General features: G+C 59.3%; 1 protein-coding gene across 1 annotated transcript; it reads left to right on the top strand.

Moving 5' to 3' along the window:
- The first annotated feature begins 8,833 nt into the window (after nt 1-8,833).
- On the top strand, nt 8,834-20,928 carry MKNK2 (MAPK interacting serine/threonine kinase 2). The gene is made up of 14 exons (XM_030466355.1): nt 8,834-8,910; nt 9,000-9,191; nt 11,546-11,627; nt 11,787-11,888; nt 12,029-12,126; nt 13,179-13,258; nt 13,745-13,818; nt 13,902-14,006; nt 14,359-14,414; nt 14,650-14,745; nt 16,298-16,492; nt 16,619-16,782; nt 16,877-16,921; nt 17,176-20,928. Exons 2-14 carry the CDS (start codon nt 9,144-9,146, stop codon nt 17,441-17,443), a joined length of 1,413 nt encoding a protein of 470 aa, XP_030322215.1. The 5' UTR covers nt 8,834-8,910; nt 9,000-9,143; the 3' UTR covers nt 17,444-20,928.
- Nucleotides 20,929-23,917: the final 2,989 nt, after the last annotated feature.

The raw sequence follows: 23,917 nt of genomic DNA, 5'->3' as shown, positions 1-23,917 counted from the left end.
CAAAACCTGCACTTCCCTGTGGTACTTTGACCCTGCCGAGAAGGAACTGAGCTGCTCACCCTCCAGCCTCACTTGCTGCTTCTGCATGGACCATTTTCTGCTTCCCATTAGGGTACGAAGCCTTCTCCCTCTTCCTGAGTAGCAAGTCCCTGCTCAGCTGCACCCATCCTGTAACCAAAGCCTGTGGTGTGCAGCTGGAGACCCCTGGCCCAGCCCCTCTGCTGCAGGGCAGGAGCTCCACAGGGTCCCAGGGTAGGTAGGTTGCTCTACCTAGGATTTTGGGGAGGAGCAGCGTTTACAGTAATAGAAAAGGTTTCTATGAACAGTGACCAAACTGTACCACTAACCACTTCTTCCTCATGAAGTTTTTCTGTGTCCTGGAATCTCTGTACATACGTGACTCTTGTTTCTTGTACTATCATTAGGACACCCGTACCAATACCACTATAGTTCTCTGAAACTGAAACAATAAATTATGTTGTATTTACATACACACTCAGATTGCTGAACATCTGGTGATTGTGTGCTGGTCAGAGACTTTCTATCAGCAAAACAAACATGATGTGTTTGGACTCCTCGGGAAGTGTGCTGGAGAGCCATTTCCTATGGTTGCTGAAAGCTCCTGGGTGTGTGCTCCTGGCTCTGCTGTGCAAAGGTTTTGTCCCTCCAGCTCTCAAGGTGCCAGGCCCGGGCTGCTCCAAGCCCCACATGTGTCCCCAGAGCTGTAGGGCAGAGCAGGTGAGTGCTGGACTCAGCCTGGGGTTGTCTGGATTTATCTCTGTGATGTCCCTGAACCCAAGGGCTGATTCTCCCAGCTCTAAAACTTGGCTGGATGTGTGCAGCAAAGGTGAACTCAAGCTTTTACCACCTTGCTGATGGGTTCTGTGCTGTCACTGGAAGGAGCAGTCAAGGCTAATGGACTGGCCAAGGCTCAGCATTCAGGGTCCACAAGTTATTTTCCTGGCCAAGAGGAGAGTAATGGGCCCCAGCACCTTGGTTCCTGGCAGTACCACTGCTGGCTGTGTCCTGCCTGCTCCCTGTGCCTGGGCTGGAGATGCATCCATCCCCTGGTAGGTGCTGCTGGAGCCTGCCCAGTGCTGTGGCTGGAGCCCCCATAGAGCTGAGCCCACCACTCCTTGGGAGAGGGTGCAGCACCCTCAGCCCCCTAGGGAGCTTCAGGAGTGCGGCCAAATCCTGTGTGCAAGCAGGGAAGGGCACAAACCTCAGTGCTGGGCTGTGGGGCTGAGTGGGTGCTGAGTGGTGCTCAGCTCGTGTCACTTTTCATCCACTTTTCTCTTTCACACCCATCTCGGGTGCTGAGTGCTGTGTCCGAAGGTGTGGGGCACCCATGGGGCTGCCTCTGCACTCCCTTCCTTTTTTGGGGGAAAGATCTGTCTGCTTCCACGTGGGACTGGCTCAGCCAAGGGAGAAGAAGAAGGAAAAGCAGCCGGGAACCAGAGGTGCTGGTGCAGCCCAGCCCCATCCTCCTTGGTGTGCAGCAGTGCAGGATGTTGCCCAGACAGGTTTGCAGAGCCAGGGCAGCCTCAGCTCGGCCCTTCTTCACTTCTCCCTCCCACCCCAGCAGCTTTCTGCTTTCCTCTCCCCTGTGCGGGGGCCTCCTGTTCACTCACCCGTGAGCTGCAGCTGCCTGGGTGCGAGTCAGTCCCCAGGGGTGCGGGGCGAGGTGACACCCAGACTTTGGTGAGAGCCCAAAGGAGAACAGGTTTGCAGCTCTGCATCGAAGACCCTGGTTTGAGCAGGTAACGTGCCCAGGGCTCCAGCAGCTGAGCCACTACTGACCCCTTCCCAATAAACACAGATGGGATCTGCCCCGGGGCTGGAGCTGGCTCAGGCTCAGGCACCTCCCCGCCGGGGTTCGGAGGGAGCTGCTGCAGCCCAGCCGTATGTTCACCGGGAAATATTCCTCTGCTTTGGCTCAGCCCGGTGTCACCCGCTGCTCCTGAGGAAGCCGTGGCTCAGCCTGCACCCTCCCCCTGCCAGGGCCATAAACGTTGAGGAGCTCAATTGTCTTTAGGGTTTGCTGAAAATTGGCTGCGGAGTTTCCAAAAGTGGGGAGGCAGGATTTGCAGAAGCCCTTGAGAACCAGGGGAGCAGGGTCTGGGGGTCTCCTGCAGTGTCTGCAGGCAAGTGGCTTCAGCCAAGAAGTGTCCCTGGGATCACTAGCCCTGGAGTCATAGCCCTGCCAGCTGAGGACAGGGATGTTCCCAGTCACCGCTTCCCCTCCGAGAAGCAGATGGTGTTTGGGGCAGTGCTGGGGCTTTGCTGTAAGCTCAGTGGGTCCTTGAGGCTTCTCTGACCCTCAGGCTGGAGCAGCTCAGCAGGGATGCTGCTCCCCTGTGCTCTGGGCACTGTCCCATGGCTGCATCAGAGCCAGGGACCACCCCTATGGAGAGGACAGAGCTGTCCTTCCCCATCCCCAGGAGGTGCTGTCTCATCCTGTGTGCCCCTTGCACAGATGGGGAAACAGGGACATGAGGTAGCAGAGGACGAGTCCCCAAGCAGCTCTGCCACCACCCACAGCCCCCAAGACCTTGGCAGCCCTGTGGCTGCCTGCTCCTCTGTCCCTTGTCCCCAGGTGGGCAGCTGTCCAAGCAATCTGAAATGTGATTTGTGTTTTTTTTTCCCCAGGGCAGCTGATGCCTCTGAGGCCAGATCCTCCCTGGGGGCCCTTCAGGATCCTGGCAGCCCCTCAGCCCTGACCCACCACCCGCTGCCTCCTGGGCAGGGGGATTGGAGCCATGGGTTTGTCCCCCTCTGGGACAACCTGGAGGAGGTGACAGCAGGGGGACAAGGGAAAGGTCACTGGCACGGCATGTGCTTCCCTCTCCCTTGCACAGCAAGTCCAGGCTGATGGCCAGCAGCTCCCTGGCCCCATGCCCAGAACACAGGCAGGACCTGGTGGACCTTTTGGGAAGCAGGGAGTGTGTGTCCCCTTCTCATGGCTCACAGGAGATACTGGAGAGCATCTGCTGAGCCCCGTGCTGTCCCTGCAGGAGGGGACTGTCCCTCACTGTCATGGCTTACCCAACGCTTTGACAGTGACAGCTTTAAAAAAAAGAGCTTTGGGTTCTGGAGCCCCCAACACACAAAAGTCACAGAGCTGTTGGAGCAAGGTCAGAGGAGGCCCCAGAGATGATCAAAGGGACTGGAGCAGCTCTGGAGCCAGGCTGAGAGAGTTGGGTTAAGAGAAGGGGAGCCTGGAGAAGAGAAGGCTGCAATGGGGAGACCTTGGAGCACCTTCCAGTGCCTGAAGGGGCTCCAGGAAAGCTGGGGAGGGACTTGGGACAAGGGCCTGGAGGGATGGGATGAAGGGGAATAGATTAAAGCTGAAAGAGGGGAGACTGAGATGAGATCTGAGGAAGAAATTCTTTGGTGTGAGGGTGCTGAGCCCCAGGCTGCCCCCAGAAGCTGTGGCTGCCCCATCCCTGGCAGTGTTGAAGGTTGGATGGGGCTTGGAGCACCCTGGGCTGGTGGGAGGTGTCCCTGACCATGGCAGGGGTGGCACTGGGGGGGCTTTAAGGTCCCTTCACACCCAAACCACTCTGGGATTTGATTATTTTTGCTCCTGCCAAACAGCGTCCCCTGCAAACCCAAGATGCTGCTGGCACCCAGCATCTTCCCACGTGGGGGCCCCAGCTGTGGCTTCAGTGACCTTTTCAAGCAGCAAGGAAGCAGGGGGCTTTTTGGGTTGTGGTGGTTTGGGACTTTTTCTGCTCCTTCTAAGAAACTGCAATAATCCAGCCTGCACTTCCCCTCACACCACATCTCCCAACTTACCTTAGCCACCCAGCTGCAGAGGGTCGGGGCTGTTCCTGTGGGTTTCACCCCTTTCTGAGGAATCTGGAGGATGGAGAGGGGCAAAGAGAGCCCAGGGTGTTTAAATGGCACCTTGAAAATGCTGCTCCCATCTGCCCTGAGCAACCAAGGTGGGACCCCCACTGCACCCCCCCTCCCCACCCCTCTCCCCTGCACCCCAAATCCACAGCTCCTGGATCTCCTGTCCTGGTCTGGGGGCTGCAGGGGTTTCTCTCCCCACAGTGACATCCATCTTCCCCATCAGTGCCCAGCCTCAGCAGCTCCATCTCCTTGTCCCGTGGGTTCTTGCTGGCACCAGGTGGCAGAGCTGGCTGTGTCCCCAGCAGGCTGCTGGGGAATGGGGGATGCTCCTCACTGAGCTGGCATCTCCCCTCAAAGGCTTTTTTAGGGTGAAACCACCCAAGGGCCTGTTTGTACCTGTCCTCATGGCCACACTGCTTATGGCTGCTCGTCAACCCCACAGCCCCTCCTCCCCATGGGGAAACTGAGGCACAGCACTAGGGTCCCTGCTCCATGTATGGCCAGGGGCTCCTTGGTCTGTGGCTATGTCCCCCTCTGTCCCCGAGACAGAGCAGGGCTGGGCAGCTCTCCTGAGGGTCCCTGGGGAAGGAGGCCTGGGTGACCCTCAGGCACAGGAGCCAGCATGGCCATATCCCTGCATGTCTGTGTGTCCCCTGTCCCCTGTGTCCCCTGTCCCTCCCGTCCTGCCCTGCAGCAGGACCACTGCTGGGAGAATCAAACCTCGGGGTTTCTGCCCGGCAGGAAATTCCAGGGTTTTGCAAGATTTTTCACTTGAAACAAAGCCAGGGCCTCCAAATCCTCCTCCTTCCAGGAGAGCTGAGCTGGGCCTTCCTTGTGCTGGGGAAGTAACACAAGGAAAAGGGAGTTTTATTGTTTTGGGGTTTTTTTCCCCCTTCCAAATCGGACCTGTGGGTCACAGGAGGAGTAAGCTGCAGGGAACAGGGAAGGTTGTGCCACTACTGGGGGGGCAGGTGGCCAGGCCATGGTGGCCACCGTGGTCCCCAGCCCAGCCCACTCCCCCTCAGCTCCCATCCCAAACACCTTCCTGCATGGCCCCGCTCACTTTCCTGGTTTCCCTCAGCTGCTGTTGGCTCTTGGGGCTCCACTGACCCGCGGGGCACCCTGTCCTGGTGGTACTGAGGGGACAGCCCACCCCAGGGGTGTTCCACTGCTCGTGGATGCCATCAAAACCCGGGGCATGGTGGGTTTGCTGCTGGCAGCCCCTGCTTTGCAGCCCCAAGATGCTGGATGTGACCCCAGGAGCAGGGAGGAGACCTGGGGGGAGCCCAGCATCAAAATTTATTATTTTTTGTGAAAAAAATGTGGATGCCCCAGGCTATGAGTCAGATCATCAGCTGCCACCACCTCCTCTTGCCAGGAACCAGCTTGGCCCCTTCTACCACCTCTGGGTGTGTTGGGGACACAGGTGTCACCAGAGCCACCAGAGCAGAGACCTGTGAAGGAGGAGAGGGGGGGGTGCAGTGCAGGATCCCCCACTCCAGCCCCCAAAACACGCAGGGGGAAGGCCTGAGGGGAAGCAGCTGGGGTTAAGTTCCAGCAGGGATATTGTCTGGACCCTGCACCCACCTGGATGGGGTGTGGAACGTGGGCAATGTGCCAGGACAAGCACAGAAACACCACCTGAGACTGTGCTGGCATGATGGTGTGTGCGTGTACACGTGTGTGCACTGACATGTGTGTGCATGTACATGTGTGTGCACAGACATCTGTGAGGGAGAGCCATCCCAGAGGGGACTGCACAACTCCACCATGATGCACCTGGAGAGGCTGCAGCTGCACGGATGTGCACATGTGTGTGTGTGTGAGTGTGTACAGACAGCACCTGATCCCCCAGCCCGGGCCTGACATCCCCAACATCACCCCAACACCCCCCAGCATCACCCTGACACCCCCTAGCATCACCCTGACATCCCCAGCATCATCCTGACATCCCCAGCATCACCTTGAGACCCCCCAGCACCCCCTGGCTCAGGGCCTTTTGCAGTGCTGTGGGCTGCACACAATGAGTGTGCAGGGAGTAAATACTGAGTGTGGAATGTGAGCAGTGAGCACAGAGGGAGTGTGAAGTGAGTGTGCAGAGAGCAGGAGCATGCAGGGAACGAACAGTGAGCTGGGAGCCTGAGCAGTGAGCAGAGAGGGCCCATGGGGTGAGTGTTTAATGCAGTGAGTGTGCAACGTGTGCCAGGGGTGTGCAGGGAGCAAATCCCTGGAGTCTGAGCAGTGAGCACGGGGGAAGCATGCAGTGAGCACACAGACATGCAGTGAGCATGCAGTGAGGGTGCAGTGGGCATGCACTCAGCATGCAGACATGCAGTGAGTGTGTCGTGAGTGTGCACATACCATGCAGGCGTGCAGTGAGTGTGCACAGCAAGCACAGTGAGCGTGTGCCAGGCGTGAAGTGAACATGCAGAGGCCATGGAAGGGCCACATGGGAAGGCTGCAGCAGGCAGGCAGCTGCCGTGCAGGGGAATATGCTGGTGACATGCTGGTGACATGGGGAGAGCACGCATCCCACATGCCCCAAGCACACAGAAAACAGGCAACATGCGTGTAGCAAGCATGCAGCCAGCACACATGGACTACCCAAGGGCTGGGCAAGCTCCTGGCCAAGCTCCTTGGGTGTCTTCTCCACACCGGGCACCCCAGGGTGTCCCCCCAGGGCTGTGGGTGCTGGTGCTGCCACCCTGTCATTACCAGCTTGGTGACCTACATGGTGGCGTGCACAATTTTGGAGGCATGTGGCTCCTCTGCCTGCACCCAAGCCACCCAATGGGTACCAGAGCACCCCATGTCACCATCTCTGTCCCCTGCCCTGCCCCCCATCCCCATCCCCTGTCCCTGTTCCCTGTCCTGTCCCCTATCCCTAACCCCCATCCCCTGCCCCTTACCCACTGCCCTGTCCCCAACCCCAGCTCCTTGTCCCTCCTCTAACCCCAGGAGCCAAACCCCTGGCAATAACCCCCTTACCCATCCTGTCCCACTCCTGCCCCCCCCTCCCAAGGGACACGGGAGCAGCCATTAGGCAACAGCAGGGATCCGAGGGGCAATTTGACAGGCACAAATAACAGAATTGCACCCACAAACAGGGAAACCCCCCCGGCCACCCCCTGCCCTGCACCCAGAGACAAGGACATGCCTCAGACCCCCTCTGCACCGCACCAGGGGACAATAACACCCCCCTGCACCCCAACCCCCCGCAACCTGACACCCGGGCACAGGGACAGGGACACCCCCGGACACCCTGCGCTGCACCCTGGGGGAGGGGCGGGCAGCCGGACCCCACCGCGGTGTCCCCAGCACCACGATGACACCGGCGGCTTCGGGGGGAGGGAGGGGCGCAAATCCGGCAAAGAAACGACCCGGGGGAGGGAGGCTGGGGAGAAGGAAGAGAAGCCGGGGATTAGGGGGGCGAACATGACGGCAGGACCGGGGGAGCTGCCTCGACGGGGGTGAGGGGTGTCGGGGGGTGAGGTGTGGGGTGACGCTGCAGTGAAGCGGGGGGGCCGCGGCCTGCGCAATGGCGGCGTCGGGCGGCGCAGTCCCCGGCGGGGCCGCAGCCATTGGCCCCGGCGCAACGAGCGCGTCTGTTCTCAGCCCGGGATGGCGTCACGAGAGGCGGGGGGGGTGTGGGGGGGAGGGACGGGACACCCACACCGTGACGGCCTCCCACGGTGCCACCGAGCCTGGAGCGGGAGATCCTAAGCCCCCTTCTCCTCCCCCCCCCCCCTCCCGCCAGCGCTGGTCGCATCCAACAAGGATGGAGGGCATGTGACCCCCTGCCCCCACCCCCCCGCGACCTGGACCCCCACCCCAATACACGCCCCCGGCGCAGGCCTGGCTGGGGGGCTGAGCACTGACCCACTCGTGGCATGTGTGGGCTGGGGGCGGGAGGGGCAGGGCCAGACCCCAGCCCCAGCCCTGAGACTCAGGGTGGTAGAAAATGGCCACAGAGCCGGAATGTCTCTGAGTGCAGGGGGGACCCCATGGGGTGTCCTGGGTGCAGTGGGGGGGCCAAGAAGCGTGTCCCTGGGTGCAGAGAAGGGATCCCAACGAGTGTCTCTAAATGCAAGAGGGGATAACCCAAAAGGGGTGTCCCTGTCCCTGGGTGCAGTGCAGGGCGCCCAGGAGTGTCCCTGTCCCTGTACTCGAGTGTGAGGTTGGGTGGTGATTGGGGTGCAGTACGGGGTGCAGGGGGGGTGTAACTGTCCCTTGATGGGGTGCAGGGGGGGTCTGAGGTGTATCTCTGTCTCTGGGTGCAGGGCAGGGGGTGGCCAGGGGGGTGGCCATTTTTGTGGGTGCAGTACGGGGCGGGACTCGGGGTGTCCCTGTCTCTGGGTGCAGGGCAGGAGGGTGCGAGGGGGGTTGCGAGGGGCAGGGGTGCAGGGAGCCCCCCGGAGGATGTCCCTCTCCCCCACAGCAGCACAGGAGAGTGCTGGAGAGGAATGGGGGCCTGGGGGGGTGTTCCTGGAGCAGCACACGGGGGGTCTCAGGGGGTATGTGTGTTTGCGTCCCCGGCGGAGCCCAAGGGGTGTTCCCGTCCCGGGGCGCAGCAAGGGGGAGCAGGAGGGGGGGTGGGGGGGTGACCGTGTGTTTGTTTTCCCGGGGGGGAGGGGTGGGACGGGGGGGTTGTGTTCCTGGTGAGAATGTTTGTGGTGGCCCGGGGAGGAGTTTGTGTCCCTGGTGGGGGGAGTTTGTGTCCCCAGCGGTGTCCGGGGGGGGGGGTGTTTGTGCTATCGGGATGGGTGTGCGTGGCCCGGGAGGGTCCGGGGGGTGTTCGTGTCTTCGGGGGGTGACTGTTTGTGTCGCCGAGGGGGTGTTTGAGGGGGAAGGGAGAGGTGTTTGTGTCCCGGGGGGGTGTCCCCGTCCCGGGCGCAGCGCGGGGGCGGGGCGGGGCGGGCCCGGTCCCCGCTATAAAAGCGTGGGGAGCGGCGGCCGCGCGTCCCCTCCCGGCGGCGGAGCGGTGCGGAGCGGAGCGGGCGGCGGTGCGGGCTGCGGTACCACCAGCAGCGGCGGCTCTGCGGGGCCGTGCCGGTGAGAGCTGCCGGGACGGGGGGGGGCAGAGGGGCCGGGCGGGGCCGCAGCCCTCTGACACCCCCCCCCCTTCGCTCCTTTCCCCGCAGGTCTCGGCCACCCCCCGGACTCCCCTCCGGCTCTGCCCGTCCCTCCGCCTCCCTTCCCCCCCTCCCGTTTATTTTTATTTTTTTTTCGGTCCCCCCCTATTTCTCTCAGCAACGTCACCCCCCGCCGCTCCTCCCCGCAGCAAGATGGTGCAGAAGAAATCAGAGATCCCGGGTTTCCACCGCTCCTTCAAGGTAAGGGGTTGCTCCTCTTCCGGGGACCGCGCCGGGGGGGTGCTGCGGGATCGTGCCGGGGGGGGCTCTGGGGATGCTCCAGGGCCGGGGTGCGGACTGGGCCGGTGCGGGCCCGCGGCGGTCGGATCCTGCGGGCTGCAGCGTTATGCGCCGCATCCCCGAACTGCAGGGGAAGGCGGGGGGGGGAGGGGGGAGGGCTTCTTTCTGCCCGCCGCGCCCCCTTTCCGACACCCCCCGGAGGAGGGGATCACCCGGGATGCTGCCACCCAAACCGGGCACCGGAACCCCCCTGTCCCCCTCGCCCCGAGGGTTGGGCTACTCCCGGAGGGTGGGTCCCCAGAGAACTCCCCCCCTCCCCCGGGCGGGCCCTGGGATGCTGCAGTAAGGGTTTGCTCCCCCAGCTGTAGCTCTCGGGGATTCCCTGTGGGGGAGGCAGCACTGTGCCCCCCCTAGCTGCACCCATGCAACCCTTAATGTGCCACCGGGGAGCCGGGTTGGAGCAGGGGGCTGGGCTGCAATGCTGGGGGGGGGGGGCGGCGGCTGCTTGTGGGGCGAAGGGTACGGGGGGGTGAGGGGGTCTCTGCTGGGCTGGGGGACTGCAGGGGCTCACCAGGACCGACCCCGGGACCTGTTGTGCAAACGTCTGTGGGCCAGACCCTGGCACCTTCTCCGGGGCTGTGGTAGAACTCAGGGGTGGCCATGGCACCCCCTGCCCCACCCGTGCCCCGTCACGCTGCTGTCACCGTCGGGGGGGGTGCGGGAGGGGACCCGATCCTGAACGCTGCCTCTTGTCCCGGGCTGCGGCCCAGCGCTTTGGTGGGATCTTTGTTTAGTTTGGCTCCCGGCGCTCCAAGGGATGCTGGGAGATCACCCGAAACCTGCCCGGCTTATTTTAGCTGACACCTAATCCTGCTTTTAAGGCTTTTGGCTGGCGTTTGGCTCCCTCCTCAACACTCCCCCCACACATACCCCCCCCCTCAGGGTGCCTGGGGACAGGGACACCTCGGATGTGCTGATGGAGCCAGTGTGCAGCGTCCGCCGCACCTCCCATCCCCCAAACCTTTTGTGTGTCGGTGCTGCAGCAGCTGGCAGGGCCCTGTGCCCCCCCTGGGTCCCCCATGTATTCCCTCCGGGAGCCTCGTCCTGCCTGTGGAACAGGGACTTATTCTGGGGGGTGGTCACCCAAATGCGGGGTCCTTGGCCCCATGGCTTGGGTGGGGGTGGGGCAGCAGCTGAAGGGCTATGTTGCACTCCAAAATTTCAGATTTTTGGTTGTTGTTTTTGGTTTTTTTTTTTTGGGGTGGGGAGGGCAGGGTATAAGCTGACAAAGCGCTGGGCAGGAATGTTTTTCCCCAGAGATCTGGAATGGTGTTTGGTTTGCTAACGTGCTCTCCCTTCCTCCACCGCGGTGGGAATGTCCCCAGTCCGTGTCCCCCCCCCCCCCCTCTCCCGAGCCACCCCGGCAGCAAGCGGGGTTTTTCTGGCTGTTTCTGGCGGTGGGACCGGGGTTTTCGCAGTTCCTGCGCTGGGGTTGGCAGCCGGCCCGGGCACCAGGGCAGCGGGCGGGTTCGGGAGTGCTGCCGGCAGCCGCCTCCTCCGCCCAAACAGATTTCGTAACCCCCGCACATACTGGGGCCCTTTCACCTCCCCGCCCGGGCACCCCGGTACTGCCCCATCCCATCCGGGGGCCACCCAGGGATCCGGCAGGCAAAGGGTATCCGTGTCCCCTTCGGGGTGTTGGGACCGGAGCCACCTGGGGTTGGAGTGTGTCGGGGTTCCCATTCCCTTCTCCCCTCCAGGGTGCAGGGGGAGCGTTTGGAGAGGGGGCTGGTCCTGCCAAGTCTCAAAACCAGGCGGGCATGATGTCCCCACTGTCACAGGCTCCAGCCCACCATGACCTTGCAGGGAGCTGGGAGGACACGGTGTGGTGGCTCCTGAGCCCATCCTGCCCCAGGGCTTTTTTTATCTTCCCCCTTCACTGTATCTGAGGCCTGGAAGCAGATTTGAGGTTGGGTTGGTGCAGGCAGCCTGAGTCCCCTTTCACTGTTCCCCATATGCTGGTGTGGAGCTGCTGGCGTGGAGGCATGACCTGGCAGCACCATCCTCATCAGGAGATATGATCAAACCCTTCCTCCTCCTTTTTCTCCTCCCATGGCTTTTCCTGGGGCTCTGCCATGTCCTGCTGCTGTCCTGCACGTGAGCTGGTGTCTTGCACCAGTGGGCAGGTGGGCAGGGTGTGTGCCAGGGCCAGGAGCACACTTTCTGTACTGGGACAGTATATGCTCCGTGTTTGAGTGGCCAGTAGCAATCCAGTCCAGTGGCCACTATTGCACTCCTGTTCTTGGCCTCCACAGGGACAAAACCCCTTTGACCTGGAGTTTGACCAGTCCAACCACCTGGAGCCTGTCTTCAACTTCGAGTGCCCACCCCGTCCTGGTGAGCTGAGGGTGCTGTGTGCTGGGGGACTCCTCCCATCCTTGCCCCTGGCCCTTTGGGCTCCTCCAGAGACTTTGGAGGTCTGCCCTGGGGTAGTGATGCTGGAGGAGCATGGGGGGTGGCTGGGGGTGACTCAGTGGTGGCTTTGCTGTGCTGCAGACATGCCTTCAAGTCAGCCCATTGATATCCCTGATGCCAAGAAAAGGAACAAGAAGAAGAAGCGCTGCAGAGCCACTGACAGCTTCTCTGGCAGGTTTGAAGGTGAGCAGGGGCTGCCTAGGGCCAGGGCTGCAGCCCTCGTGGTATCCTCAGATGTGGGGACAAGCCTGGGCAGAAGGGACAGCCGTGGTGTGTCCCATGCTGGGGGAGGCTGGCAACTCAGGTGACCTCTCCCCTTCCAGATGTTTACCAGCTGCAGGAGGAGGTTCTGGGAGAAGGGGCTCACGCCAGAGTCCAGTCCTGCATTAACCTCATCACCAACAAGGAGTATGCTGTGAAGGTAAACAAACCTCTGCTGTCTGAGAGTGCAAACAGTTCCCTCCTACCTCTGCCTCAGTTTCCCTTTCTACCCTGCACATCTGGGGCTTTTCCTGCTTGCATGACTGTGTGATGCTGGCACAGGACAAGGGTTGAATGGGATTGAGGGGGAAGGAGAGGGCCAGAGCCAGGCCATGCTGGTGTCACACCTGCCCCCACCCAGCTTTGGGACCTTGGTCAACCCCTTTAGCCATGCTCCTCTCCTTGGAAATTACAGCAGATGGAAAACTAAATCACTGCTTGCAGCAGGTCTGGGGACTCGAAGGGGGTGTGGTGCTGGCAGGGTGGCCAGGTCCTGCTCACCACGGGGAGGTCTCCATGGCCCTGCAGGCATGTGGGTGTTGGAGGCTCCCAGCCACAGTGTCAGGGGCTGGGATGGGCCCAGTGTCAAAATGGGGCCATGTGGAAGGAGAACTTGGTGTCACCCATCGCCTAAGGGGAGACCCTTGGATGCCTCAGTGGGGAAACTGAGGCAGTGGGGAGTAGGCTGAGTAGCAGTGGGGTGCTCTGTGCCCCAAAGGGCTGGGGCTGGTGGGAGCACCCATCTCTCCATCTGCCAGGCTGTGAGTTGGGACCCCCTGTTCCCTCCTTTCCCTGTGCCATGTCCCCTGGGCACAGGCTGTACCCATGGTGTAGGTGGGGACCCCCTGCCCCCCCGATGCCATGTCCCCCGCGCACAGGGGCACAGGCTGTACCCATGCTGTAGGTGGGGACCCCTGGCCCCCCTTTGCCATGTCCCCTGGGCACAGGCTGTGCCAGCGCTGGCCCGTGGCAGTGTCACATGGGTCTCTTCTTGGCCCTGGCCCCAGCCCCGGGAGGGAGCGGCTTGGCACCGAGGTGGGGAACATCTTGTTCTGCTGCCTTAACCCCTTCAGGCACTCCCTGCCTGCTTCCACCCGGCTGCAGGGGTCCCCAGGGCTAGCTGGGAGGGGGTGCAGAGCTTACCCATGTCCCTCCCCATCATCTTTAACCCATCAGGAGTGCCCCTCCCTGAGCTTCCCCTTTGCATTTCAGATCATTGAGAAGCGGCTGGGTCACATCCGCAGCAGGGTGTTCCGGGAGGTGGAGATGCTGTATCAGTGCCAGGGACACAGGTAACACAGGGGGGGGTCACCATCCCTGCCCCTCCCGTGGCTGTGGGCAGTAGGGCAGAGACCAGGCTGATGTTCAGGACACCCATGGGAGAGCCAGGCAGCTCTCCCTCCCCTCGGCCTGGCTGGGAGGCACCCTTAGCAGTTGCCATGATGGGGGCACGGGGTGGGGGCCAAGGTGGGGTGATGCTGGGGGCCAAGCCCAGTGCTGCCAGCGCTGGTCCTGCAGAGGGACAAGGGAGCCAGGAGGGGCTGCCAGCAATCAGGGGGCTGAAAGTCCCTCTGCCCCCCTGAAATGCAGCTGAGGGGCCCCAGCTGTGTGGTTTCAATCACTAAATGCAATTTTCCTGTTCTGTGCCCTCAAACCCCCTCCCTGCCCCGGGGATCTGTAGTGGGTGCGAGTGTTTGGGGGGGGCAGGGGGCTGCAGCAAGAGGAGGATCTCTGGAGGGTTTTAGGGGGGTGCTGGGCTGATGCCACTGTCCCTGCAGGAACGTCCTGGAGCTGATCGAGTTCTTTGAGGAGGAGGAGAGGTTTTACCTGGTGTTTGAGAAGATGAGAGGAGGTGAGTGTGATGCCAGGGTTGGGGGAGCCAGGGAGAGAGGAGCCCCCCACGAGCCCCCCAGCTCTGCTTTCCCCTGGCTACAGGCTCCATCCTCACCCACATCCACCGGAGAAGACACTTCAACGAGCTGGAGGCCAGCATGGTGGTGCAGGATATAGCCAGTGCCCTGCATTTTTTGCACAACAAAGGTGAGTTGGGATGCCCCAGGGAGCCACCGTGCCCCCCCCTGCCCCGGGGGCGTTATCACCTCCCCTGGGGGGTGCTGCCTCCCCTGATCCTCCTGCCCAGGGCTCAGGGCTGGCCCCAGGCACGCAGGGTCAGGCCCAGCAGCATCACGAGGGTTTTGGTGGTGCAGAGCCTGTTCCTCTGGTTTGGCCAGGACTTGGGGCCAATTTTTTTGCGGTGATGTGGGTCAGGGAGGGCGGGATCCCTGTGCCACCCCTGGAGCTTTCTCCAGGAATATATAGGGGGGTGGGAGGCCTCGGTTTGGGGGTGAGGGGCAGATTTCTGCCTTTCTGATCTCTTTCTCTTTCCTCCTAGGAATCGCTCACAGGGATCTAAAACCAGAAAATATTCTGTGTGAGAGCAATGAGCAGGTGAGGGAGGAGGAGCTGGGGTGAGCACAGGGATGGTTGGGGGGAGGGAGGGTACAGGGGATGCTGCCGGGGGGGGTATTACAGGTCCCCTCCACAGGGGATGCTGTTGCTGCTGCAGCATACGCCATGGAAACGACCCGGCACTAATGAGCAGCTGGGGTGTGAAAGCAAGGCTGGAGGTGCCCAGGGGGGTCTTGGGGGGAGGTGACTGGCTGCTCTTCCTTCCTTCCTCCAGGTCTCCCCCGTGAAAATCTGCGACTTTGATCTGGGCAGTGGCATCAAACTCAATGGTGATTGCTCTCCCATCTCCACCCCGGAGCTGCTCACCCCGGTAAGTGTGCAAACCCCGGCAGAGGAAGGGGGGGGGAATGCCCGTGGGGGGGGCTGCCCCTCGGGTTTTGGGGACGGGGCTGCATGCAGACCTCCCCCACGCTTGTTGCTCCCCTCGCTGGTGCCGCCTTCCCCGCCCCGCAGCAGAGGGGGAGTTGCGGTTTCGTAATGCGGGAAAGGGGGGGGGGGGGGAGGGGCGGGAGGAGGAGGAGAGCGGGGGCCGGGCGGTGCGGGGGGGCTGGCGCAGAGCCCAGGGGGGCCGGGCGGTGCAGAGGGGGGGTTGGGGGGCTGGCGCAGAGCCCGGGGGTGCTGGCGCAGAGCCCGGGCTGCCGTGAGCCTTAGCAACAGCCGTCCCTGGCAGAGGCGGCCGTGCAGGGGCCGGGGCTGGCGGGGGGGGGGGGAGGAAGTGGGTCAGGGCTGGGGGAGCCGGGAGGGGGGGGTGGGCATTGTGATTGTGGGTGGGAGGGGGCTGCCCCCCCCTCGCCCCTCCCTCCCCCGCCTTACCTGCTGTGTGATGCTGTTTGGATATAATGTGGGTGGTCACCCCAAAGGTTTCTGGGCTGGACCCCCATGTTGTGAGGAGCTGTCCCACCTCCCACGGGGGATGCTGAGAGTGCCTCCTCACCCCCCCGCGGGAAGCCCCACTGCTCCTATTGCCTGCAGCAGGGCCCCCCCCGTGCTGATGAGGGGTGCACAGCAGCAGATGTGGTGGCCAAAACACCCTAAGCCCCCTTATTCCTCTGCATTTATCTTCCTCCTGGGAAAGGGGCTGAATTCCTGAGGTGTCCTGAGTTTCCCCATTCCCAGAAAGCTGGGGGGGGGGAGGGGAGGGAGGTGGCTGTCCTGGCCCCTGAAGAGTTAAAGCCCTGGTGCAGGGAGGTGGTTGGGGTTTTGTTTTCCTGCGGTGGCATCAGCTGCTGGGGCTGTGGAGGCCTCTCCTTAGGAGGCCCCTGGTTATGTTAGGGGGTGATTATCTGCTGGCTGCAGCTTGGGTCTGCCCTGGTCACGAGGCCCGTGTGGGCTGCGGGTCAGTCACGTGCTGTGGAAAGCCCCAGAATCCCGGGAGTGATGGAGGAACCGGGAAGGGGCTGGGGCTGGGACTCCTCCAGCAGCAGCAGATCCTGTCAGTGTCCCGGTGGCCATCCCTGCTCCCACAGCCCTCCCTGCACCAGGCAGAGGAACAGCCCCAGCCGGATCGTCCCTGCCCGCGGTGCTTTGTGGCCGCTCCCACGAGGAGACGGGGCAGGCGCTGAGCTGGTTGGGTTGTGGGAGTGCCCAGGAGGTGGTTGCACCCCTTTAGGCTCTTTTATTTTGGGGTGGCAGCTGCCTCCTCTCTCCTTTGGGGTGACCACAAAAGGTTGGTGGTGTCCCTGCTGTGATGGGATGTGGTAGGAAGCCCGGTGAGGACAGGGCCCTCAGCTCTGCCAGGAGCAGCCCTGTGAAGCTGCCGTGCCTGCAACCCTCATTTCAGGGGATGCAGCTCTGGCAGGGTCCCCCCAGCCCTGTCCCATCATCCCCCATCCTTCGGGGCTCACCCCACCCTCTCCCCACAGTGTGGCTCTGCTGAGTACATGGCCCCGGAGGTGGTGGAAGCCTTCAACGAGGAGGCGTCCATCTATGACAAGCGCTGTGACCTGTGGAGCCTGGGTGTCATCCTGTACATTCTGCTCAGTGGGTACCCCCCTTTCGTGGGCCATTGTGGCTCTGACTGTGGCTGGGACCGAGGCGAGGCATGCCACACCTGCCAGGTACGTGGGGGGGACATTTTTGGCATTGCCAAAACCCCACCGACCGTTTGGCAGCACCTCTCTCAACTCAGCCCCTCTTATTTTTTATTTATTTCTGTTCCCTCCCCCCCCCCTTCCCCTGCACAGAACATGCTCTTCGAAAGCATCCAGGAGGGGAAATATGAGTTCCCTGACAAGGACTGGGCACACATCTCCTTTGGAGCCAAAGATCTCATTTCCAAGCTGCTGGTGAGAGATGCCAAGAAGCGGCTCAGTGCTGCCCAGGTCCTGGAGCACCCCTGGGTGCAGGGGTGAGTGTTGCTGCCCCCCCTTCTGCTCCCCAAAGCCGGGGTGGGGGACACCTCCTGTGGAGTGCGCAGCTCTGACCGACTGTGTTTTGTTTCAGTGTGCCCCAGACAACACCCTGCCGACCCCCATCATCCTGCAGAGGTGAGCATGGGGATTCTGGGGTTGGGGGGACACGTCCCAGCCCCCCAAATCTTGGGTCCCCTCCACTCTTGCTGCTTTTCAGGGGCTCTGCTGCAGCTCTTGCTGTCCGGGCAGCCCTTGCAGCATGTGATTTGGGTTCAAGCCATGTTTTTTGGTCCAGAGTGGCATGCAAGTCTGGGAGGAGAGGGGAGGGAGCACCCCAATACTTGACCCCAGTCTCCCTCTAGCCCCTCACCCCCTGCCCTTCCCCACAGGAACAGCAGTGCCAAAGAGCTCACGTCCTTTGCTGCCGAGGCCATTGCTGTCAACCGCCAGCTGACGCGGCACGACGAGGATGAGGAGGAGGAGGCGGAGGAGGAAGCACGACCCATCATCATCAAAGCTACCTCACGGGCCATGCAGCTCTCCCCCCCCTCCGAGTCCAAGCTGGCTAAGCGGCGGCAGAAGAGCAGCCTGGCCAAAGCGGTGGCCGCCGGGCAGCATCTGGTGGCCCCGCTGGTCCTGGTGGCCGACCAAGCCTGAGCTGTGCCCCTCCGACCTGCTGTACCCCATGCCCCATCTCCCCCTTTCTTTCTTCACACCACTTCCCCCCCACCCCTAAGTCCCCACCGTTTCTGGCTAGTGACAAGATCAGGACTCCTCCCTGTGGCTGGTTTCCAAGGTTTTGCTGATCTTGTAGGTCTGGGGGTGGGAGGGATTGTTTAAGATCTTTTTTTTTTTTTTTTAAGGTATTAAATCAAGCGTGAGGTTGCTTCACCCAGGGCACACTCAAGGACATCTGACAGACACATGGACTTTTGTTTCCTGACTCTTGGTTACTCCTTTGACATTTTCTTTCCCCCCCCCTTCCCGACACCAAAGGACTCTTTGTATCCGCGGCTGCTCTGACGATCTCAGCTCATTTCATACTGTGAACAAAAGACCCTCGGTCGCGTTTCCAACAACGGGAGTTGGGTTTTAACCTCGTCCCTCCCCTCGGAGCTGCAGGTCTTTCTCTGGTCTTGGGGTAGATCCCATAAGATCCCCTCCCAGGGGTCCGGGAGCCCCTCCGTCCCGTGCTCGGGGTTGTCCCCAGGGGGGACACGATGGGGTCTTGTGCAGGGAACCGCTGAGGCTGAGGAGGGATGGTGCCAGCGAGGGAGCAGTGCCCCATCCCACCAAGCCACCCTCTCTCCTTGGCAGCCTGCTTCCAGAATAAGCTATTCGCCCCCCCCTTTTTTTTTCTTGGTTTGTTTTCTTTCTTTTTCCTTTTTTTTTTTTTTTTTTTTTTTTTTTTTAATTATTATTATTGTTGGTTTTAAATTGCCAGCTGTGCTTCTCTACAGGGCATGGAGAAATGTCTTCCTTTCCTCCCACACTCCAGCCAGCAGCTCCCCAGGGGTAAGCTCAGAGCCGAGGGGATGCACAGGCATTTGGGGTTGTGCTCTTGCACTGGGCTGGGTGTTGCACCCCCTGTTTTTGGAGGGGGGGAGAGGGGATCATTGGCAGCTGTGCCCTTGTGGACATGGAAGGTGGGATGAAGGGGCTCCAGCCAAAAAAATGCCTCTCTGTGACTAGTGGGGTGGTCTGGGGAAAGAGAACCCCTGGTGAAGAGCTGTGGGGTGGTGTGACCTGGTGTGGCTTTGGGCTGGCCCCAGGGCTGCTGTGGCAGGGAGGGGTCTGGGGGTGCAGAGTGTGCCCAGTGCCCAGGGGGTGCTGGTGGGCTTTGGGTTGGGCTGGCAGCAGCCCCCAAGGGCCATGGTGTGCAGCAGTGGGCTGGGATGTGGGGCCAGAGGGTTAGAGGTTGGGGTAGCAGTGCCTGAGCAGTGCAGGGTCTGTCAGGTGGCTGGGGAGAGCTGTGCATGTCTGTTCACATGTGTTCACGTGGCTCACTATTCCTGTGTCTTCATGCATGTGTGTGCACAGGGTTGCCTTTTCCTCAGAGCTTGCTTTGGGGAAGAAAGGGAATGGAGGTGTGGGTAGGACTTGGGATGCTGCAGCAGGATGAGGCCTTGGCTGGGGTCTAGGGCTGGATCCAGGTGAGTGAGCTGGGGTCCAGCTCCTGCAAACCCCCCTGCACCAAGCTGGAGCAGCAAACCTCTGCTCCATGCCACTGAGCTGTACCCACTGCCCTCCCTGCATCTCACCAGATAGAGGGGGAAAGGGTGTCCCCTTCATTAGCCATCTTCTTCCTCCCAACTCAATGCTTTGAGCTTTGGAGTTGAAAAAAGCAGCCTCTGCCCATCATGTGCACAGGTGAAGGCTTTAGGAGCTTGCTTTGAGCTGGGGAAGAGACTTCCCCTGGTCTTCAGATGAAGACAGTCACTGTCTCCAGAAGAGAAAGTTCTCCTTTTTATTTTAAGACTGCTGACAGCAATACTATGCAATATATGTTGTTTTTTTGTTTCAGGGAGGTGTGTGTGGGTTATCTTGGGAGATGGTGATCTTGGGTGTTGATGGAGTTTGGGGCAGGGATTGTTTTCTCTTGCCCTTTGCAGCCCTTCTGCTGAGCAGCATCAGTGGGGCAGGGAGGGCAGCTCCCCTTTCCCCTTCCCACCCCCCCAAAACCACCTCACCCTTGCAGTCTCCCCTACAAGCTCCTGGTCCCACCACCCCAACTGGGAGATGGTGAGGGGACAGCCCCTACCACAGGCACTGGGACACCGTGGAGAGGCCTCCTCTAAAGGCAAAAGAAAAAGACACAAATCCATCTTGATTGTACATCGTTGCTTTTTATAGCTTATTTTATCAGTTGTAGATAATTCCTTGTTGTCTTACATTAAGAAATACTTGAATGATGTGTACAGTACGCGATGCCTTGAGCTGGTGTTGTGGAAGCTATTGGTGATGCTGCACGCTGCAGCCCTTTTTTTAAAAACAAAAAAAGAATCATGGGAAGGGGAGCGCTGGGGGATGTCTTCAATTTATTAGTTTTTTTAAGTCCCCCGTGCTTTTGTTGGTGAGCAGAATTTCCCTCCTTTCCCCTGTGTGAGACCCCTCTCTCTTCTATCAGCAAACCCCCCTCTCCTGATGGCTCCTGCAGTGTGGGGGGCTCATCCCTGCTGAGCATCCTCGGCTGGGGATGCCCAGAGCTGCTGCAGGTGTTTGCATCGGGGGGATGGAGGTGCTGGGGAGCACGTCAGCTCCTTGTTAGTCGCTCTGCTCAGGCTTGGCTTTGGGGTTTGGTTTGGTTTGAGTGTGGACCCCATGGGGGTACCCGGGCTGGTGAGCTCCTGGCAGCTCTGGTGTGCGGGGGCTGTGAGTTTATGAAGGATCTTGAAATGCCTTTAGAGCTTGGGGATTGATTCCCAAACCCCTCTCGCCCTGACCAGCAGCAGTGTTGGGCACCTCTGGGGGCCTCTGCAGTGCTTGGGTGATGCTTGGGGCTGGACATCCCCTCCCAGGGTGGTTTCCAGACAGATGCTCCCTGACCTGCAGTCCAGCACCAGCCAACCCCTCTCACCAATGCCCTTCTTCTTCTTCTTCCTCTTCCAAAGCCTTTCCCCAGAGCATCTGTCTCGGAAACCAACTTCAAAAAGATTTTTTTTTTTTTTTCCTCTTTTAAAGGCTGGAAATTTTAAGCGTTTTTGGCTTCCTTTTCTTCCCCCCCACCCTTCCTTTGGCCGACTAACTCGACTTAGAACTGGTTAGAAATGTTTACTGTGAAGCTAACTTTTTTTTAATCAAAACAGGAGAAACTTTCTCCACTTTACAATTGATGAAGACTGCCAAAGCTGGTTCGATAAGTCACGTTAACGCACTGTTGGTTTGTACAAGGGCAGCCAATGCTTGGGGGCTGGCTGGAAAATAAAAAAAAGAAAATGAAAAAAAAACAAACAAACAAACAAAAAAAAACCACAAAAAAAAAAGGAAAAAAGGAAAAAAAAGAAACCACAAAAACAAGCACTTTACTGTATGTACCAGGTGAACTGATACAGCTGAACTGAAGTTTTCCTTTATAACAATTGTTGATGCCAGAATTTTGTATTCTGTTTTGTAAGAATTTAATAAAAATGCATTGAGACCTACGTGGTTGGTGCCTGGGTGTTGGGGGGTCAGGCAGCACAGGGCAAACAAGCCCCCTAATGCAGCCACCCAAAGGATCTTCCTCTTGGTTGCCCTTCCCAGACCTCACCACCTCCTCCCCGACCTGTGGCTGGTCGAAAGGGGGCTGGGGGCCAGGCAGGGTTTGGACTCCCAGTGCTGGGTTTGGATGCCAGGAATTTGTGCTGGCAGCAGCTCAGGCCCTGACTCACTTTTCCCATGGGGTGGTGTGATCCACTGTGTCCCCAAATGGGGGCTGGAGGGTCATGGTTCAATAAACAGAAGGATGGAGTCTGCCTGAGGTGTGCCCCCCCCCCCCCCCTTCTGAAAGACCACTCATTCATTTTCTCCCCACTTAATTTTCTCCCCACACCTTTATCCATCAGGTTGCAGAGGGGAAAACTTGAGGGAAGTGGGGAGTGCTCTGGAAATGGGATTTTCTGGGCATGCAGCACCCAGGGGAGGGCTGGGAGCTTGGCCTGGGCTTGCTGAGCCCCCAAGCAGTGTCTGGAGGTGGTGGGGATGTGGGAGCACCTGGGGGCTGGGGAAGGTGACAGAGGTAGCAGAGCAGAGAGGGTTCCATACCTGCTGGGGGACCAGCATCAATGTTTTTACAGTTTTTTTTCTTTTTACATGCAGACCCTGCAGATGATCTAAGCTGCTGGGTGCATCCCAGGAAGGTTGTGTCAAAAAGGGGCCTTTCCTGCAGAGGTTGGTTTAGGTTTCAGTCTGTAAAATTTCTCTGCATGGTCAATTCCCCCCCCCCCTTCTCTTTCCCCTGGTTTCACAGGTATCTGGTAACTGGAGATGGTTGCAGAGCACATGCAGAGAAAGGGCAACTCCAAAAATAAACCCAACGCTGGGTTAAAATAACCTGTGCCTCTCTGGTGCTTGAGCAGCAGCACAGAACAGGCTCCCCTGCTGGGATAAGGCTCTACAAATAAGTCCCTGGTGATTTCCACTGGAGAAAAGCCCCACAGCCATGCTGTAGCAACCCAAGGAGGGTGGGCAAGCAGGCAGACAAAGGGTCTTTGGCATTTTGGGCCTCAACCTGGCTATATAAGTGACAGGAGACCAGCTGGATGATTAACCAAGGTTTTCATTCACTATCTGCTCAAAACAAATCTTAAAACGAGAACCAAAAGGACCATGAGGCCCACAGATGACCTCAGTCCTAGACTGGTGTTCTAAACAGTGAGTCCCAAAACCAGAGAGCATGTGGAGAGAAAGGTGTGAAGGGCTGAAAAATGCTCAGTGAGTCACCACTTCTGTCCAGCAACCAAAACAAACCTTTGTTAGTTTTTGTTTTTTAGAATGTGCCCTTTTGGTGTCATTTTGTGGCTGGTGCATAGGTGTGCAGGTTCTCTTCTCTGTAGCCATCTCAGGAAGCAGTGTACCCTGGCAGATCCCAGCACATGGGTCCAGCCCTGCAGCAGGCTGGTTCCCTGGTGTCATGAGTACAGCATGGCACTGCTGTCACCTCCACCAGCTGGACAAGGCCTTGGTCAGTCTTGTGTTTGTGGGCTTGGATGGGCAACTGAGGCTTTTGGAGAGCCATGGAGTTCAGGTTTGGCTTTCTCCCAGGATTTCAGCTCTGTGTGGAACTTCACAGGCTTTGGGAGCTGTGGTCAGTCAGCAGGAAGAGAGCAGTGTGAGGATTTCCTAAAGTTTAGGAGAGCATCTCTGTCTGTGCCCCTTTGAGACTTCACTGCCACCCATGTCTGGAGTGGGTCATAGGCCTCATGATTCATCTTCTCAACTGACTGAAGGTTTAAATAAAGGTCTGGTGCCAAATCACAGGGTTTGGCAAGTCCCACTTCAGCCCTCCTCTGGCTAACACCCAACACTCTGTCTTTGCCATGCAGCCCTCCTTGGAGCTTCATTTCTTCTTAACATAACTCCTATGAGATGAGCTGCTCAGTCAGGGAAGCACTGCCCCAACATTCCTTTTGCTTGGAATATATATGCTGTAAATATATTTTTTCCTCTACAAGGTAGAGAAAGGCCAGGTGTCCTCTGCCACTGAACTCAGAGCACTCTGCTCCCACCAGTTCCATTCCAGCCCTTGTCCAACTTAGACCCTCTATTTCCAGACCAATATTTCATCATCCTTCAACTGAATCACAGTGATTCCCTCACCTCGAGTTATTGCTGTGCTCAGGCTTTTCATGATCTTGCAATTACCCCATCTCAAGTAGTGCTGCTGTTTGCTGAGTGCCTAATTGGTGAAGAAATCTGCTAGCTATCAGCTCCGGAAGTATCGGCGCCGTGCCGTTTTTAGGAGCCCTGGTTGTCAGATGTATTTTGGGGATGTAAGATTCTCCCATGTGGTTCTTTCTTTTGTATTTCTTTTGTCAAATACACTGCTAATTGCTGCTGTGTTGGCCTGGGGATGCTGTAGCAAATGCCTGGCCCCATTCCACAGAACCAAGGTGACCAAGTGTCCCACTGCAGATTTCTGTGCTATCCGTATTATCCCTTCTTATTTCTTCTTATTCTCCTTACACTGGTCCTGGGTTGAGCCTCTGGCTACTACCACAGTATGAATCATTCTTGCTTAGTTCATCATGTGCAGAATAAATAGGATCTGTCTAATGAGCCACAGCAGGGCCAGGACGGTGAGTAAGGCACAAAAGGTGGTGGTGCTGGGGAGATCAGTGTTGAACAGGAAAGGATCACTTGCTGGATCCCAGGTCATCTGGAGAGCTCCGGTGGGTATCAAATCTCCTCCCAGCACGACAGAGAAGCACACATCCTCCTTGGCAGGCACACCAGCCCCCTTGGAGGCATCTCTGTTTCTTGAAGATGACCCAGAGGAGGATTTGCAAGCAGGAAATGCTATGACACAGAGACTTCAGCCTCTACCACCTTGATCCCCACCAGCATGGGCTGGGCTGGATGTTCACATCACCTCCTTGCTACGCCAGGGGCCTCTTGGTGACCCTCCTGGGAGCTCTCCTGAAGCCGAAGGGC

Source organism: Calypte anna, chromosome 28, assembly GCF_003957555.1.
Source record: "Calypte anna isolate BGI_N300 chromosome 28, bCalAnn1_v1.p, whole genome shotgun sequence".
Classification (NCBI taxonomy): domain Eukaryota; kingdom Metazoa; phylum Chordata; class Aves; order Apodiformes; family Trochilidae; genus Calypte; species Calypte anna.
The sequence above is the reverse complement of the archived record's forward strand: the minus strand, read 5'-3'. Positions and strand labels throughout refer to the sequence as shown.